Source organism: Saccopteryx bilineata, chromosome 7 (genome assembly GCF_036850765.1).
Source record: "Saccopteryx bilineata isolate mSacBil1 chromosome 7, mSacBil1_pri_phased_curated, whole genome shotgun sequence".
NCBI lineage: Eukaryota > Metazoa > Chordata > Mammalia > Chiroptera > Emballonuridae > Saccopteryx > Saccopteryx bilineata.
In genome coordinates this window covers 57657272-57673939 of record NC_089496.1, presented here as the reverse complement: position 1 = coordinate 57673939, position 16668 = coordinate 57657272, and the positions used below count along the sequence as shown (strand labels likewise).

Here is a 16668-nt window from a genome sequence, read left to right as displayed (position 1 = left end):
TGCAATTAGAAGGTCCTTTCTAACCCAGTCTACACACCCCCAGGATCCAACCTGGGTTCACACATTGTTTGTTGTGTCCTTGGTCTCTCTTAACCTGGAACAGCCCTTGTACTTTGTTTTTATATACTATAGATTCTATGTATTAAAAACATGGGTAGCTCAGTTGGTTAGAGTGTGTCCCCCTACATCAAGGTTGCAGGTTTACCTGCGGAGGCGCAGTGGATAAAACACTGTCGCAGCACACTGAGGTTGTACATTTAACCCCAGTCAGGGCACATGTGAGAAACAATGAGTGCACAGCCAGAAATGGAACAACCAAGTGGAACAATGAGTTGATGCAGCTCTCCCCTCCCTCAAAAAAAGGAGACACAAATAAATGCTTCCCTCTCCGTCTCTACCTCCCTCTCTAAAATCAATCAATGAAAAAGAAGTACAAAGTATGTAATCCTCTCAAGATGTCATTCATGCTGTGCCCTACACTAAACTTTTCCAAATATACCTGACTCTTCCAGGCCTCCTTATTTCTTTAAAAATCTTCTCTGAGGTGGTCTCGATTACTTTAAAACAATTTTACATGTTAAAGTTGTTAGAGTAGGCCTTTGTAATATAGCAAGCCTTTATATATGTATATCTATATATCTATATATAAAGCCAATTTAAAAATTTAAAAGATTCAAATATTTCCAATATATCACAAACAGAACAGTTTTGAGCCAATATTTTTGTAAAAAATGGTTTATCAATGCCATTTTTGTATAAAACACATGGGAGAAATCCAGCCAATCAACACATAACTGTTGCCACGTGAAAAGGTAGTTTTATCAAACTTCGAGTCTAAGAACATACAAATGTTTCTTTTACCATGTCTACAGTAATTATGCTTTTCCATTTAACTTTTTAAAATTCCACATATCCCCATTCTTTCTTCTGTCCTAGTTACAGTACAATGACGGGGAGGAAGAAGATTGGTTTAAAACAACTCTCTAAGCAGTTTTCTGCTGTCCCTTCTTTCCAATCAGAGACTTGTGGATGTGAGGGATCACACCTAGAATGAAATAAAAAGAAATGCATTATTAAAAAGAACATTAATCTGGCCTGACCGGGCGGTGGCGCAGTGAATTAGAGCATCGGACTGGGATGTGGAAGACCCAGGTTCGAGACCCCGAGGTCACCAGCTTGAGCGAGGGCTCATCTGGTTTGAGCAAAAGCTCACCAGCTTGAGCCCAAGGTCACTGGCTTGAGAAAGGGGTTACTCGGTCTGCTGAAGGCCCACGGCCAAGGCATGTATGAGAAAGCAGCCAATGAACAATTAAGGTGTTGCAACGCGCAACGAAAAAACTAATGATTGATGCTTCTCATCTCTCCATTCCTGTCTGTCTGTCCCTATCTATCCCTCTCTCTGTCTCTGTAAAAAAAAAAAAAAAAAAAAGAAAAGAGAATGTCAATCTGGCTACCTGACCACTTCAGTGCCTCAAGCCAAAAAGAACAATTATACAAAGAATGAAATTTACTTACATGTCCTCTCATATCTGATTCTGTTTACACCAAGGCAAGCCCCACTTTAGGATCTGGGAACCCCTCTAAAACTGTATGTAAAATGATGTGATTTTATGTGCTTTTTGGGAGAAAAGCAACCACAGCTTTCAAGAGGTTCTTCTCCAAAGGTGACCCAAAAATGATTAAGTGACACCAATGTACATCTCACCTTCCCGGATCTCCACGCATCCAATTATCTCAGCCCTGATTTTCAAGAGCATCACATTAAGCAACGTCTCAAAATCATTTTTCAAATATAATTTAACAAGCATGGGAAATATTTTAAACACCAGGTTTTAAATATCATATATGAAATTTAGATAAAGGACTTGCTCAAGTAAAAGTACCCTTGTAGATGGGAAAGTATTCAGATATGAGAAGAAGCCTAAAATTTTAATAAAACTTAAATTACAGAATTTAAGTTTTAAGTTTTCTCATTGGCTGATGAAATGCACTGGATTGATGACCTGAATTATCTATTAGTTAGCAAGGCCAATAACCATCTAGCTGAAGAAGTCATAATACATACCACCCCCAGCTATGGTAGCCTTGATAAGAGAGTCCAACTCTTCATCCCCACGGATCGCAAGCTGCAAGTGACGGGGCGTGATGCGCTTGACTTTGAGATCTTTGGAAGCATTACCTGCCAGCTCCAGCACCTGCGGGGCACAGAGACAGCACATCAAACGTGTGTGTGTGTGTGTGTGTGTGTGAAGAGTTTAAGGAGTCAGTGTGTAATTGCAGTCAATGCATCGGTACATAAAACACAAAAATACATAGAAACCAACAGTACATTTCTTTTTCATATTTCAATGAATTTTGAGATATTAACACTCCTCCAAAAATGGTCATGGCATTGAACAGGAATATAAATATACAAACAAGTTCCATCCAATATATTACAAAACAAACAGATTCCCGAGAACAGTTTCTTTTTAAGTACCCTTGCCATTCATGGAAAAGTCATAAGAATGTCCATAAATTCCAAAATTCATTCTTTCATTCCTATTTTTATAATGCTTTTATAAAGCTCTCATTACTTCATTTGGCCTTTTAATATTTTATGTGCTAGAAACTTGAGCAAAAGTGACTTCTATAGAAAGGCCAAGAGACAATTTACTTCCTTAACCAAGATTCTAAATGTGAACATCTAGAAAAAAAAATATTATATTTTAATTTTTTTGGTGAGAAGGAGGGAAAATAGGCAGAATCCCACATGTGCCCTGATAAGGATCCACCCGGCAACCCCTGTCTGGGGCAGATGATGTAGTACTGAGCCCTCCTCAGCACCTGGGTCCATGCTCAAACCAATCGAGCCACGGGTAGTGGAAGGGGTAGAGGAAGAGGAAAAGGCGGGGAGAAGCAGATGGGCACTTCTGTGTGCCCTGACCAGGAATCAAACCTGATTGACACTCTATACCAGCCAAGGCCAAAAAAAACTTTTTAAAATTATTTTTATTCATTTTAGAGAAGAGAGACAGAGAGATAGATGGGGGGGGAAGCATCTATCTTGATGAACAGAAAGCATCAACTCCCATATGTGCCTTGACTGGGCAAGCCCAAGATTTTGAACCAGCAACCTCAGCATTCCAGGTCGACGCTTGATCCACTGCACCACCACAAGTCAGGCCAAAAATTTTTTTTAATATATCCACGTACTCTATTTTTGTATAGCCCTTAATGGCTGGGATTTCTTAGCACTTGTAGGAAAGATAAAATATAAATATAATTTTTGGGGGGATAAAATATAATTTAAAAATTTCTTGCCCTGGCCAGATAGTTAGAGCACTACCCTGATAGGTTGCTAGTTTGATCCCTGGTCAGGGCACATACAGGAACAGGTCTATGTTTCTGCTTCTCTGCCTTCCTATCTCACTAAAATCAATAAATAAGAATTAAAATAAAATTTCTCTTTTGGAGTTAACATCACTGGGTCCTATCATCTGTATGCAATAAGCTAGAAGCCCTTTATTCTATAATGGAAATTTTCAACTAGAGGAATTTCAAAGTCCTAGCTGACCTTAAAAATGCTTTAAAAACCCCACAAACTATTTATTGATCTTACGTGCATGGGGGGGGGGTGTTCAGTGAGAAGTCTCAGCTCATAGTTGTTTCACTTTAGTTTTTTAATTAAAAAAATTTTTTTATTTATTGATTTTAGCCAGAAAGAGGGGTGAGGGGGACATCTATCCTGTATGTGCCCTGACTGGGGATAAAACCAGCAACCTCTGTGCTTTGGGCCAGTACTCCAAGCAATGGAGCCACCCAGCCAGGGCTACTTCCTAAAGCGGATAAAAGCAGCTGGTGAGCTGGACCTTCTAGGAAGTCCCACCAACTTCCCTGGAGGGAAAAGAGGTTCTCAACTAGTACCAACCACACTGCCAATGAAACACCTAGTGCAGGACACAGCAAAGCTGAAACCACTGGTAATTCAACTTCAAATCTTCAGCGAGACACAATGACCTGTTCAGGTTAATGAAATGATAGCAAAGATCATTTTAAGTAGGTGAAACCTAAATCCGTCTCAAGTAAAGACCTTCCTTCTGTTTGTACTAGGTGGGCTACCTGTACACGTGACTTGCTTGAAATATAACTCTCCGAGTTTCGTGGCTACCCATGTTTCCCTTAGGAGGGGCCAGGATGGAGGAAGTGGTGGTCCAGTAATTAAGGACTCTCACCCAAGTAACCAGTCAATTAATAAAATCTTAAAAATAGCCTGACCAGGCGGTGGCGCAGTGGATAGAGCGTCAGACTGGGATGTGGAGGACCCAGGTTCGAGACCCCGAGGTCACCAGCTTGAGCCCAAGGTCGCTGGCTCGAGCAGGAGATCACTCAGTCTGCTGTAGCCCCCTGGTCAAGGCACATATGAGAAATCAATCAATAACCAATAAACTAAGGAACCACCACGAAGAATTGATGTTTCTCATCTCTCCATCTCTCTCCCTTCCTGTCTGTCTGTCCCTATCTGTCCCTCTCTCTGTAAAAAAAAAAAAAAAAAAAGGTCTGTCTGTCCCTATCTATCCCTCTCTCTGACTCTCTCTGTCTCTGTTAAAAACAATAAAAAAAAATAAAAATAAAAAGACATCTAAAATTGCTATTAAAGAGACCAATGAGCAGACGTATCTTTTATGTTTCAAACCCTTATTCCATAGTTCCAGCTGTTTCTAGTTTGGGACTTTTGGACTTCCATGTCTAACACACCACACACCTCAGCAGTGAGGTACTCCAGGATTGCAGCACTGTACACGGCTGCGGTGGCCCCGACCCTTCCGTGGCTGGTGGTGCGAGTCTTCAAATGTCTGTGGATGCGGCCCACGGGAAACTGAAAGAGACACCATCTGAATGGGAGGCACTGAAGAGTCTTAACATCGCACCACTGAGCGTCATCAAAGGCAAATAATGAGTAAAGCATAGTGAAAAAATTTGGTCACCTATATTAGAAGCCAAACCTATTGGGCAATTAGCAGCTCCTAAGGCCTGTGTGTTGTGTCCTAGTAATCAGCCCTAAATCTCTATGCCCGCTTTTACCATTCTGAGGAGGGAATAAAAGTTTAAAGAACATGAACCAACACAGGTTTTTACAGTTAGTTTCTGCATACTATAGAGTGTCGTCATGAAATGAAGAGAAACTCTGCTGTGCAGTCAAGTGCACGTTCCATGTGGCCTCTAACTGTATACGTCATCTGGTGAAGTCCTTCATACAATAGCCTCGTGTGACTCTGAAACGCCAACACTTGCCTTCAGCCCCAATTCCATTTTCTCTTTCCTCAGTCAAAAGCTGCCTGAGAAAAAAACCAACACATTCTCTCATTGTGACTCTACTTTCTGAGAATGGGTACTTTCTCGTTTCCAAAATACCCTAATCCCTCTGATCTGTGCTATCCCCTACCGACTTCTTATGGACCCTCCTCACCCTATTTCTGGCCCCACCATTTCAACAGCTCCAATTTCTTCCTCTCCACAGGACCCTTTCCTTCCACACACTTACTTCTCCATGTGTCTCTGGCGACTGTGTCCAGTTACGGCCAAGACCTCCTTTCCAAAGCAAAACGTAAAAGTAAATCCTGAAATCCTTCCCTTCTGGTCACCCATTTTCTCCCAAACGTGGCTTCTGATTAGTGCTGCTCTTAAAGGCCAGAAGTGACATTTTTTAAAGTTTTCTTTTAAATGTTTATTTTATTGATTTTAGGGAGGGGAAGGGAGAGAGTGGGAGAGTCCTGTATGTGCCCAGACAGGGGATCAAACTGGCAACCTCTGTGCTGTAGGACGATGCTCTAACCAACTAAGCTATCCAGCCAGGGCCAGAGGTGACAGTTTAATGACCAAATGTATTAGCAACCTCTAGATGGCATCCTTAAAGAGAAAAGGCATAATTTTGGGGGTGGGGAGTGGAGTAGGGAGGAGAGGGTTTACATTCCTTCCCTAAGTAATTCTGAGCTTGCTAAGAGCAGGATATATTTCTTACTCCCCAAAACACATAGTAGGACCTAAAAAACCATTTCTTCAGTTGCAGATTACAGAGAGTTCTAATACTTCCTCTGAACTATGACTACTCACTCCTGTTTTTTCTGTGTGTTTCTCGGGGGTCCACCAGTGTCCTTGTGTTCCTTTCTCATGTTCTATTTGGAAACTCATTCATAGCATGAACTATCAATTTTACAGAAATGATTATTTATTTATTATATTTTTCTAAAGTGAGAAGCGGGTGGTGAGGTGGGGGGAGGCAGTCAGACAGACTCCCGCATGCGCTCCACCAAGATCTACCCGGCATGCCCACCATGGAGCGATGCTCTGTCCATCTGGGCGTTGCTCTGTTGCAACCAGAGCCATTCTAGCACCTGAGGCAGAGGCCACAGAGCCATCTTCAGCGCCCGGGCCAACTTTGCTCCAATGGAGCCTTGGCTGCGGGAGGGGAAGAGAGAGACAGACAGGAAGAAGAGGGGGAGGGGTGGAGAAGCAGATGGGCGCTTCTCCTGTATGCCCTGGCTGGGAATCAAACCCGGGACTCCTGCATGCCAGGCCAACACTCTACCACTGAGCCAACCGGCCAGGGCCAGAAATTATTTTAAATTGTAACACTTCTGATCACCTTTCTTGGAAAGCTGGACTCAAATCTACAACTTATGGACATTTTCACATGGCTGTTTTGATGGAACTTCAAAATGACTCCACTTAAATTCTTAAATCTCATAACCTGCTCCTACCACAAACTCCTGTGTCCCTTAGTTCCAACCCTTACAGAAACCTCTGACTTTCCTCTCACACTGTACCTGTCCTCTTACTTCCTGGGAGCACATACACGACTCCTACTCCTATCTGTCCCCCTTTAATTCAAATATGTATCACCTTACTCTTACAACTATTGCAATAGCCTCCATCTGTCTCCCATCTCCCACTTCAAATAAATTCTAAAAATACAGAATGTATCCATCAAGTGTAAGTTTCTGTCCCCCTTCCTTCAGGACCAGTTAGCTCACGACAGCCTCTTGCTCAAAAACTGTCAGTGGCTCACCACTGCCCCAAGAGGATAAAATCCAAACCTTAGAGTCTGGCCTTCAAACTTTCCTGTTTATAAATGTCTCTTATATAGAAAGGACAATTCTTACTCATTCAGAAATATTTGTTTGTGGATTAAAGGTACAATTATTCAATCAGATAAAGTTTGAAAATATATAGTTTCAAGTGTATCAGTCTAAAACTAAGCTATTGGGGAAATAATCAGAGAACTAATGGATAATTAGTTATTCTACCAAAAATTCTGTCTCATCCTGAAAGTTAGTGCACCACTAAAAACACCTTCCTCAGAAGAAAACCACAGCAGGCTCCTTTCAGTGATACAATTTATAAAAGAATCAAGAACACAATTATAATCTAGAAATAATAGATTTTAAGAGAACAAAATGACCCAATTCATTTAAAACTTTTTCATAACTTGTTCTCATTTGAAAGAAGACAATACAAATTAAAAGATAATTGCTTTATATATAAAAAAGATAATTGTTTTAGTATTTAAATTTTGACCAGTTAATCTCATTATTAAAGGTCAGCAGTACATTTTTGTAACTAATGAAACATCTATGGGTCATGAAATTACAACAGTGAAGGAAATAATTTAATAATGAACTACATTATGGATACATTACCTGTAGCCCAGCTCTCTGTGAGCGAGACACTGCTTTAGCCTTGGCCTTCCCACTGTCTTTGCCAGCTTTGCCTCCAGCCTACATGAAAAAGGCTTCAGATAAAGATGCTATTTGAAAAATATTCAGAAATTTTTTTTTCTAGTTTTACTTTAGTTAAAAAATCTAAAAAAAAAATCTAGGTGATTGACTCCCTCAATTTTATATAAATAATGTGAATATACACACAACATACATGTGTTATATTACCATTTATTAATTTATATAAAAAATGAAATCAAACCTTACTTATTTAAAATTAAATTGCTAAAAATTTGAACAGTTTTCAAGTTTCAGGCTGAAGAATCTTCATGAAGTCAATGTAACTTTTTATTTTTTTTAAGTTTTTTTTTTTAAGAGACAGAGTCAGAGAGAGGGACAGATAGGGACAGACAGACAGGAAGGGAGAGAGATGAGAAGCATCAATTCTCCACTGCAGGCCTGACCAGGCGGTGGTGCAGTGGATAGAGTGTTGGACTGGGATGCGGAGGACCCAGGTTCGAGACCCCAAGGTCACCAGCTTGAGCGCGGGCTCATCTGGTTTGAGCAAAGTTCACCAGCTTGGACCCAAGGTTGCTGGCTCAAGCAAGGGGTTACTCAGTCTGCTGAAGCCTCACGGTCAAGGCACATATGAGAAAGCAATCAATGAACAACTCAGGTCTTGCAAAGAAAACTGATGATTGATGACTCTGTCTCCATAAAAAATAAATAAAATTCTTCGTTGCAGCACTTTAGTCGTTCACTGATTGCTTTCTCATGTGTGCCTTGACTGGGTGAGGGGGGGCTATCAAGCCAGAAACCTTGAGGTTTCCTATGTGGGTCCTCCGTGTACCAGTCCGATGCTCTATACACAGTGAACCTCCTGGTTGCATTTTAAAAAAATATTTATTGATTTTAAAGAAAGGAAAAAGAGTGAGAGAAAGGAGAGAGAAAGAGAGAGAGAGAGAGATGGGGGCTGGGGTGGGAAGTATCAACTCAACAGCAGTTGCTTCTTGCACGTGCTTTGACCCAGCAAGCCCAGGGTTTCTAACTGCTCCATCACAGGTCAGGCAAATCCATGTAACTTTTATGCTAGAAATGTTGGAAATAACTTTTTTAAATGTCAATATATAATTTACACAGAAATATTCAGAACTTAACTCTTCTACAAAGAAAAGAAGCATGTAAAAAAAAACTTAAAAAAAAGTAAACACAGAATTACCATATTATCCAGAAAATGCACTTCTCGGTATATATACCAAAAGAATTGAAGCAGGGACTGGAACAGGTATCAGTACAGCGCTGTTCATAGCAGCATTATTCTCAATAGCCAAAAGATGAAAACAGCTCAAGGTCCACCGACAGATAAATTTAAAAAATGCAGTCCATACATACAAAATAGTATTCAGCTGTAAAAAGGAAGGAAATTCTCACCTAGGCTACAATAGAAATGAACCTGAAAGACATTATGCTGAATGAAACAAGCCAGTCACAGGACAAATGTTGTATACTTCCACTTATATGAGGTCCCCAGTCAAAATCACAGGGACAGAAAGCAGATGGTGGTGGCAGAGACTTGGAGAGGGGCAGATGGAGAGACCCAGTTTGAGAAGATGAAAATGTTTTGGAGATGACTGGCAGTGATGGATGTACAAGGTTAATGTACTTAGTGCCACTACACTGAATACTTACAAATGTAAGTTTTATGTCATGTATATTTTACAATTAAAAAAAAAAAAAAAAGGCTTGCAGCTGTGGCCAGGTAGCTCAGTTGGTTAGAACATCATACCAACACTCCAAGATCTTTTTTTTTTTTACAGGGACAGAGAGAGGGATAGACAGGGACAGACAGACAGGAACAGAGAGAGAGAGATGAGAAGCATCAATCATCATCTTTTTGCTGCGACACCTTAGTTGTTCATTGATTGCTTTCTCATATGTGCCTTGACCACAGGCCTTCAGCAGACCGAGGACCCCTCACTCGAGCCAGTAACCTTGGGTCCAAGCTGGTGAGCTATGCTTAAACCAGATGAGCCTGAGCTCAAGTTGGCGATCTCAGGGTCTCGAACCTGGGTCCTCTGCATCCCAGTCCAACGCTCCATCCACTGCGCCACCGCCTGGTCAGGGCCAACAATCCAAGATTTGGTCCTGGTCAAGGCACGTAAAAGAATCAACCAATAGCCTGACCTGGGGAGGTGCAGTGGATAAAGCATCTACCTGGAATGCTGAAGTCGCTGATTCTAAACCCTGGGCTTGCTGGCTCAAGGCACATATATGTACAAGCAGCAACTACTATGAGTTGATACTTCTCTCCACCTCTCTCTCTAAAGTTAATAAATAAAATCTTTTTTTTAAAAAGAAAACAACAACAACAAAAAAAGAAACAACCAATAGCACCGGGTGGATAGCTTGGTTGGTTAGAGCATCATCTCAAAGCACAAAGGTTGCTGGTTCTATCCCGGTCAAGGCACATGCAGGAAATCAATTAAAAAGTGGAACACTAAATCGATGTTTCTTTTCTCTCTCTAAAATCAATGACTTAAATACTTTCAAACATAAACGAATACTATTTTCCACTGATAGAAAAGAAATATTTCTGCAATACCTTAATGTTTATTGTTAGGACATGGTACATAAACTCAATAAAACACTGCAAGTCTTTGAATACGCCTTTTTGTTCAGTTTTTATGTTTGTTTTTAATTTAGTGAGAGGAGGGGAGGCAGAGGTAGACTCCCACATGTGCTCCAACCCACCGAAATCCATCCCGCAAGCCCACTAGCAGGAATGCTCTGCACATCTGGGTCCTTGCTCCGTTGCAACTGGAGCCATTCTTTTAGCGCCTGAGGCAGAGGCCATGGAGCCATCCTCAGCGCCTGGGCCAACCTGTCTGCAGGAGGGGAGGAGGGGAGAGAGAGGGAGGGAGGGAGGGGGGGAGGGAGGGAGAGAGAAGCAAAAGGGGGAAGGATGGAGAAGCAGATGGGCGCTTCTCCTGTGTGCCCTGACTAAGAATCGAACCTGGGACATCCACACGTCAGTCAGACACTTTACCACTGAGCCACCCAGCCAAGGCCTCAACATTTAACATCAGATAACTTTATAAAGTCGCAGAACCTACCCACAACCGTTGAGTGAGCACTTACTATACTACTCAGCCATTTCAACAAATGAGGTATAGATGTGTGCTGATAAAGAACGACCCACAAAAAAAAAAGAAAAGAAAAAAAAACCAAAACATATTTCTTCATGGAAAAGACAAGAGATATATAAGTACAGGGAGCTAGCTCCTTTATGTAGAAATGGGGGATTACAGTGTGTGTGTACACTTACATTCTAGGTCACACAGTAAGTTAGAAAGTTACTGCCTCTGGAGAGGAAATACAGTATTAGGGGTCTGACTAGAGGGGAAACCAATGTTCTCTTTTGGACTGCCTGATTTTACCATTTAAATTTATTATTTCTTCACAGTAGAAAAAACTAGTTAGGCCTGACCTGTGGTGGCGTAGTGGGTAGAGCATCGACCTGGAATGCTGAGGTCGCTGGTTCGAAACCCCTGGCTTGCCTGGTCAAGGCACATGTGGGAGTTGATGCTTTCTGCTCCTCCCCCTTCTCTTCTCTCTCTCTCCCTGTGTACCTTCTCTCTAAAATGAATAAATAAAATCTAAAAACAAAAAAATTTAAAAAAAAAAAGGAAAAAAAAAAAGAAAAAACTAGTTAAAAGAAGAAATGAGTTTACAAGATTGGCTAGCTGTTTAAGGGTCTCTATTTTGTGTGTGTGTGTGTGTGTGTGTGTGTGTGAGAGAGAGAGAGAGAGAGAGAGAGACAGACAAAGAGAGGGACAGACAGGAAAGGAGAGGGATGAGAAGCATCAATTCTTCGTTGAGGCATCATAGTTGTTCATTGATTGCATTCTCATATATGCCTGGGGGGGGGGACTACAGCAGACTGAGTGACCCCTTGCTCGAGCCAGGGACCTTGGGCTCAAGCTGATGAGCCCATGCTCAAGCTGGTGACCTCGGGGGTCTTGAACCTGGTTCCTCTGTGACCCAGTCTGATGCTCTCTATTTCTGAAGTAGGGGGTAAGCTCTGAATGGCATTTCCCCTCTTTAATGCTTTCCTTAAAATTTTTTAAAGTTAGAAATCAAACGAGTATATGTAAGGCCAGTATCCATGGCCAGGGCCACCATCAAAGCAGCCTGGCCCATGCAGATTCGCATTGGATTCGGACAGTCGGTAAAGAAACAACGGAGCCACAAACTGGTGGGCCATAGTCTTTAATTCTAGCTTGCACCCGGCGGGCAAGTAAAAATACACACTGGGCTCTAAAACCCACTCACATTCAGTGCTCACAAAGCTACTGACTTATCCGAGTTTCCTAGAATCAAAGGTTTCTAGCTCACCAGCCTTATTCTCCTCAGTTCCCCATCTCCTTCCTTATCCCAGATACAAACTCTACACAAACTGGCATCTCACTCAGCACTCCGGCTTCCTGGCTGCTTCTCCTGGCCACATGGCCTCTTTCTGCTCTCTGCTCTGCTCCCTCTGCTCTCTCATGCTAATCATCCCAGGAACCAAGAGGGCAAACTCTCGTTCTGCCCCCATTTTATATTGTAGCTTCACAATCTCTAATCCAATATACAAAATAGGGAAGTCTCTAATACAAAGTCACTTCTCTGAGGCATGATTGGATTGTACCGCCCCACATCAAAAAGGGTGGGAAAGACTTAATCCCAAAACCAAGCCCCAGGCTACAAGGATTCTCAACACACATTAATATCACCTGGGCAACGGCCTCACGTGGGCAGTACCATCTTTAACAAAGTGAGCATAATACATTTTATCTGCCCAACAATATACCTGCTAAGTGCAGGTGTCAGTTAATTTACCTCTAACAATTATACATTCAGAAAAAAGGCTACGGCAGGTACTAGAAGCAGAAGTCTAAGAACTAATTCATATAACTATCTACCCGTGGACTAGTCTAACAGTGAGAACAGAGGCTCTCTAGACTTCTCCCAGGATGCCTCATATAGTCGCAAAATTTCTGGCCATAGCGCATAGTATTTTGATCTCTGAGGTCAGGTCAAGGAACAACAACAAATCCTCACTCATTCCTTACAGGATTCTTTCAGCTGCCTGCCCTGGTTTAGAACATTCAACCACCTCTCAACTGGTGCCTGGTCTAAAAACTCGAATCAGTGTCTCTCTGCGGCTGCATTATCAACTGAGAACTATTATCAATGACAAGCCACCCACTGCAAAACGCCGCAGGCGTCCACTCCTCTTAAGCCGTTTCGTCCATCATACATATTTGCTTTATCTACTCGCTTTGCCTTTTTAAGGAAGCAAGACACAAACCCAGCCTTTAGAATCCTGGGCTGCAGGGTCCGAATGCACTGCTGACACCGACACGATCCGACTTCGGCGGCGCCACAAACTTCTGGGACTATGCACCCTGCACCGCAAAGGCCCCCTTTCCGCAGCGCCCCCGGACTCGGCGTGTGCATTCGCTCGAATACACGTGTCACTCCCGGAACCGAGTCCGGACCGCCCTGGGCTCGGCGCTCGGTGGGCAGCATCCCCGTGGCAGAGCCGGGTTGCACTCCACTCGGGACCCTCGCACGTTCCGGTAGCGGACGAGGCTCAGTTCCGCTCGGGTTTAAGAATCGAAGGGATTGGAGGGCAACTCAGCGGCTCCAGTATTTTTAGCTGCCGGGAAAGGGACACCGGGGGACAGCGTATCGCCAGGACGCGCGTGACCACGGACAGCACCCGCGGGGCCGGCCGGGCGGACCTGAGTCTCGCGCGCCCGCCGGAGGGCTGGGGCACCGGCGCTGCACGGCCCCGGGACGCCTTCGGGACCCGCGCGGCCCCGCCGCACACGACTCGGCGCTCCGACTCGCTCGCCGGCGGCGGAGGTGCTGCCGCCCGCTCAGGCCCCTCAGCCTCGGCCCGCCCGCCGCCTCCTGCCCGCCCCGCTGCCGCCCTCACCATGGTCTCGGCCGCTCCGCCCTCGCTCCTGCCGAGCCGCCGCCGCCGCCGCCGCCGCTGCTCCCGCAGCACCGACCGCTGCCGCCACTGCCGCAGACGCCGCCGAAGACCGGACAATAACCGGGGCCCGCCTCGCGTCACCTTGGCCAATGGCCGCTCGCCTTGCTAGTTTGAACCCAGGCGGCTGCCCAATTGCGCATCTCCTTCTAGCCAGACCCCGCCCCCCGGCACCTCCTCCCTAACGGCTGTTTGTTTTTGCACACGGCACGTGGGGGCGGGGCCTCGAGCCTCAATTCGGACGCGCCTGTGTGCGAGCGGGGACCCGGCCAGGCGCAGCTCTCCACCTGTGTCCGCGGCCGAGCCTGACGAACGGAGGGACGGACCAGTGACGGCGAAGAGCTGGAGGAAGCCAGCCAATAAGAACATCGCCCGCCAGCAATGGGGGCGGGTCGTCTGGAACGACAGCGGGATTAGCGAATGGGAGGCGAGTGAAGGCGTTGAAGGTTTTTCCCGCGCGTTCGCGGCGTCGTCTCTCCCGCTTTTAAGAAGTGTCTGGAAGGAAGCGGTTGTGGGCGTCGCTTCTCCCCGCCGGCTTTGGAACTGCCGGGGCTTGTCGGTGTTCGCGGGACTCGCGTCGTGGTGGGCGGGGACCCAGGGCCGGCGGCCTTTCTCCTGAGCACCTTCGGCCGCTGCGACGCCGAGGGACGAGCAGGCAGACCCGGCAGCCCTGTTTCTCGGGCCGTGTTTCACCCGCCGCAGCCTGGGATTGGCCCGTATATTATCCACGGTGCCTCTCGGTGGCCGCGCTGGCATTTCAGAAATGGCAGCAGGTGGGCGCTGCGGGGACAGCCACGCACGGGCCCCGAGGGGAGAAGGACTTGACACCGCCAGGGCCTGGGCCAGGCGGGGTGGCCGCTGTCGTTGGACCGGGCCCTCCCTCCGACCACGTGCCCTGGCCCCCAGCTCCGCGCTCGGCCGGCCTTTGCCCTTTCCCTCCGGGATCAACAGCCCCTAAACCAACGCCCTCCCCCCTTCCTCCTCCGCGCCCCCCACTCTTCTGAATACAAATCCACTACGTTTATTTCCCTTCGTCCCATCGACTTTGGGCAAAGCCCAAGGCCTCGCATCGCGCGTGCGTGTGCGTGTGCGTGTGCGTGTGTGTGTGTGTGTGTGTGTGTGTTGTTGCTCTTGCTTTTGCCTGTGCTGGAAACAGCCCCCATCCCAGCTACTTGCTGGCTAACTTTATTTTTTAATTTCTTTTTATTCATTTTAGAGAGGAGAGAGAGACAGAGAGAAGGTGGGGAGGAGCAGGAAGCATCAACTCCCATATGTGCCTTGACCAGGCAAGCCCAGGGTTTCGAACCAGCAACCTCAGCATTCCAGGTCTACGCTTTCTCCCCTGCGCCACCACAGGTCAGGCTATTTTAATTTTTTTTACTTATTTTAAAAGGACAGAAAAGAGAGGGCGGGGATGGTTGGTGGGGGAAGAGAAACGACTTGTTCCAGCTATTCGTGCACTCACGGTAGGTTCTTGTGTGCACCCTGACCCGGGATCGAACCCGCAAGCTTGGCGTGTGGGAGGACACTTCAAACAGCTGAGCTACCCCGTCAGGGCTTGCTGGCCGGCTTTTCATCGTCCGTCAGGTGTCAGCAAAGACTTGGCCCTCTCCAGATGGTCTTCCGCTGACGTCCCACGCGTGGATGGCAGCCCCTTGGCCCCAGTGCGCCCCGCGGCCGTGGGCTCTGACTGCGCTGAGTTACATCACTTCCCGAAGGCCACGACGGCTTTGCTTGGCGCAGCATCAAGTACCCCGAAAACGCAACACTTGTCTTTTTTTTAAGCCACTCGGTTGGTCTCCGGAAAGGCTGGACTTTGTATCCAGACTCCTTCACTTACTATGTAGTTGTTTGACCCGGGCGAGGTGCTTCCTATCGTGGAGCCTGTGTTGTCATCTGTAAAACTGAAGATAAGGACCCCTATTGTACAGGTGCCAGTGAGCCGAATTCAGTAATGTATGAGGAAGTACTTAGCTCTGTGCCAAGCACGTCCTAAACATCCCATAAGTGTCAGATTCTTTGCAGGACATTCATCTTGTCTTCACGGTCTGCCCCTCAGCTGTCCTGTCACTGATTGACATTTTGATGAAAATGGAGTTAGGATGAAATAAACTGGCTCTCATCATAGAACAGTCCCTTTAATGATTTGTTTATCCCGTTTAGAGATGGGAGAATTATTGAGGCTTACAGACTGAAGAAAAAGGGATGGAATTTTCCTGTCCTCTGTAAACAAACTGCCTGTTAACAAAGTGTGTTAGGAAGGAAAGTCTAGTTTGCAGTGAGCTAGGCTTTCAAAGAAGGTAGTATGAGTTCATAAGGAGCACCCATCTAACTAGAGATTTTTAGGCTTTTAGCATTTATGATGATAAACTACCAAACATTAACAAATTATTCAACTTTGCTAACTTAACCCAGTAAGATATAATCTAATGGTTTTCAGTGTGTAATCCCTAGACCAGCACCATCAGTATCACTTAGAACTTGCTAGAAGTGCAGATTCTGACTCCAGACCCACACCTACTGAATCAGAAACGAGGTGGGACCCTTGAGTAGATTTTGGTGTGCACTAAAATCTGAGAACAACTGGTGTCGTGTAAGCCACAGTGCACAGCTCCAGAGACCCAGGCATGTTCATTCCTCAGCTCCTGAGTTTTGACTGACCTCTGATCAGTAGTCTCTTCCCACAAATTATATTTGGCCGAAAGGAGCTGCATTGCCCACAGTTACACCCCTTCTCAGGGGACAGTGTACCTCCAATGACTGGTGGATCTTTTGCCTTAATTTGGGACAACTCTGAAGGGCCATTTCAGCTCTGCATTTCCCTGTGTGATTAATACTGCATCACAGTTCAACTTCCTCCACCTAGTCCTGCTTCCTTTATTTTCTGTGATGTTGCCAAGAGCACACCACAATAAACTTGAAGGCAAA

At 45.3% G+C, this 16668-nt stretch overlaps 1 protein-coding gene and 1 long non-coding RNA gene across 3 annotated transcripts; one reads left to right on the top strand and one right to left on the bottom strand.

Annotated features, from left to right (window-relative positions):
- Nucleotides 1–719: 719 nt before the first annotated feature.
- Nucleotides 720–13809, bottom strand: H2AZ2 (H2A.Z variant histone 2). Of its 2 annotated transcripts, XM_066239896.1 has the most exons (5): nt 13684–13809; nt 7680–7757; nt 4745–4858; nt 2066–2195; nt 720–1045 (listed from the first exon to the last, which is right to left on the bottom strand). In XM_066239896.1, exons 1-5 carry the CDS (start codon nt 13684–13686, stop codon nt 984–986), a joined length of 387 nt encoding a protein of 128 aa, XP_066095993.1. In that variant the 5' UTR covers nt 13687–13809; the 3' UTR covers nt 720–983. The 2 variants fall into 2 exon arrangements, with proteins under 2 accessions (XP_066095993.1, XP_066095994.1); XM_066239897.1 differs by lacking the exon at nt 4745–4858.
- A 196-nt stretch (nt 13810–14005) lies between these two features.
- Nucleotides 14006–16668, top strand: LOC136310431 (uncharacterized). Its single transcript, XR_010726564.1, has 3 exons — nt 14006–14513; nt 14961–15096; nt 15211–16668. It is a non-coding gene; the product is annotated as an uncharacterized lncRNA (long non-coding RNA).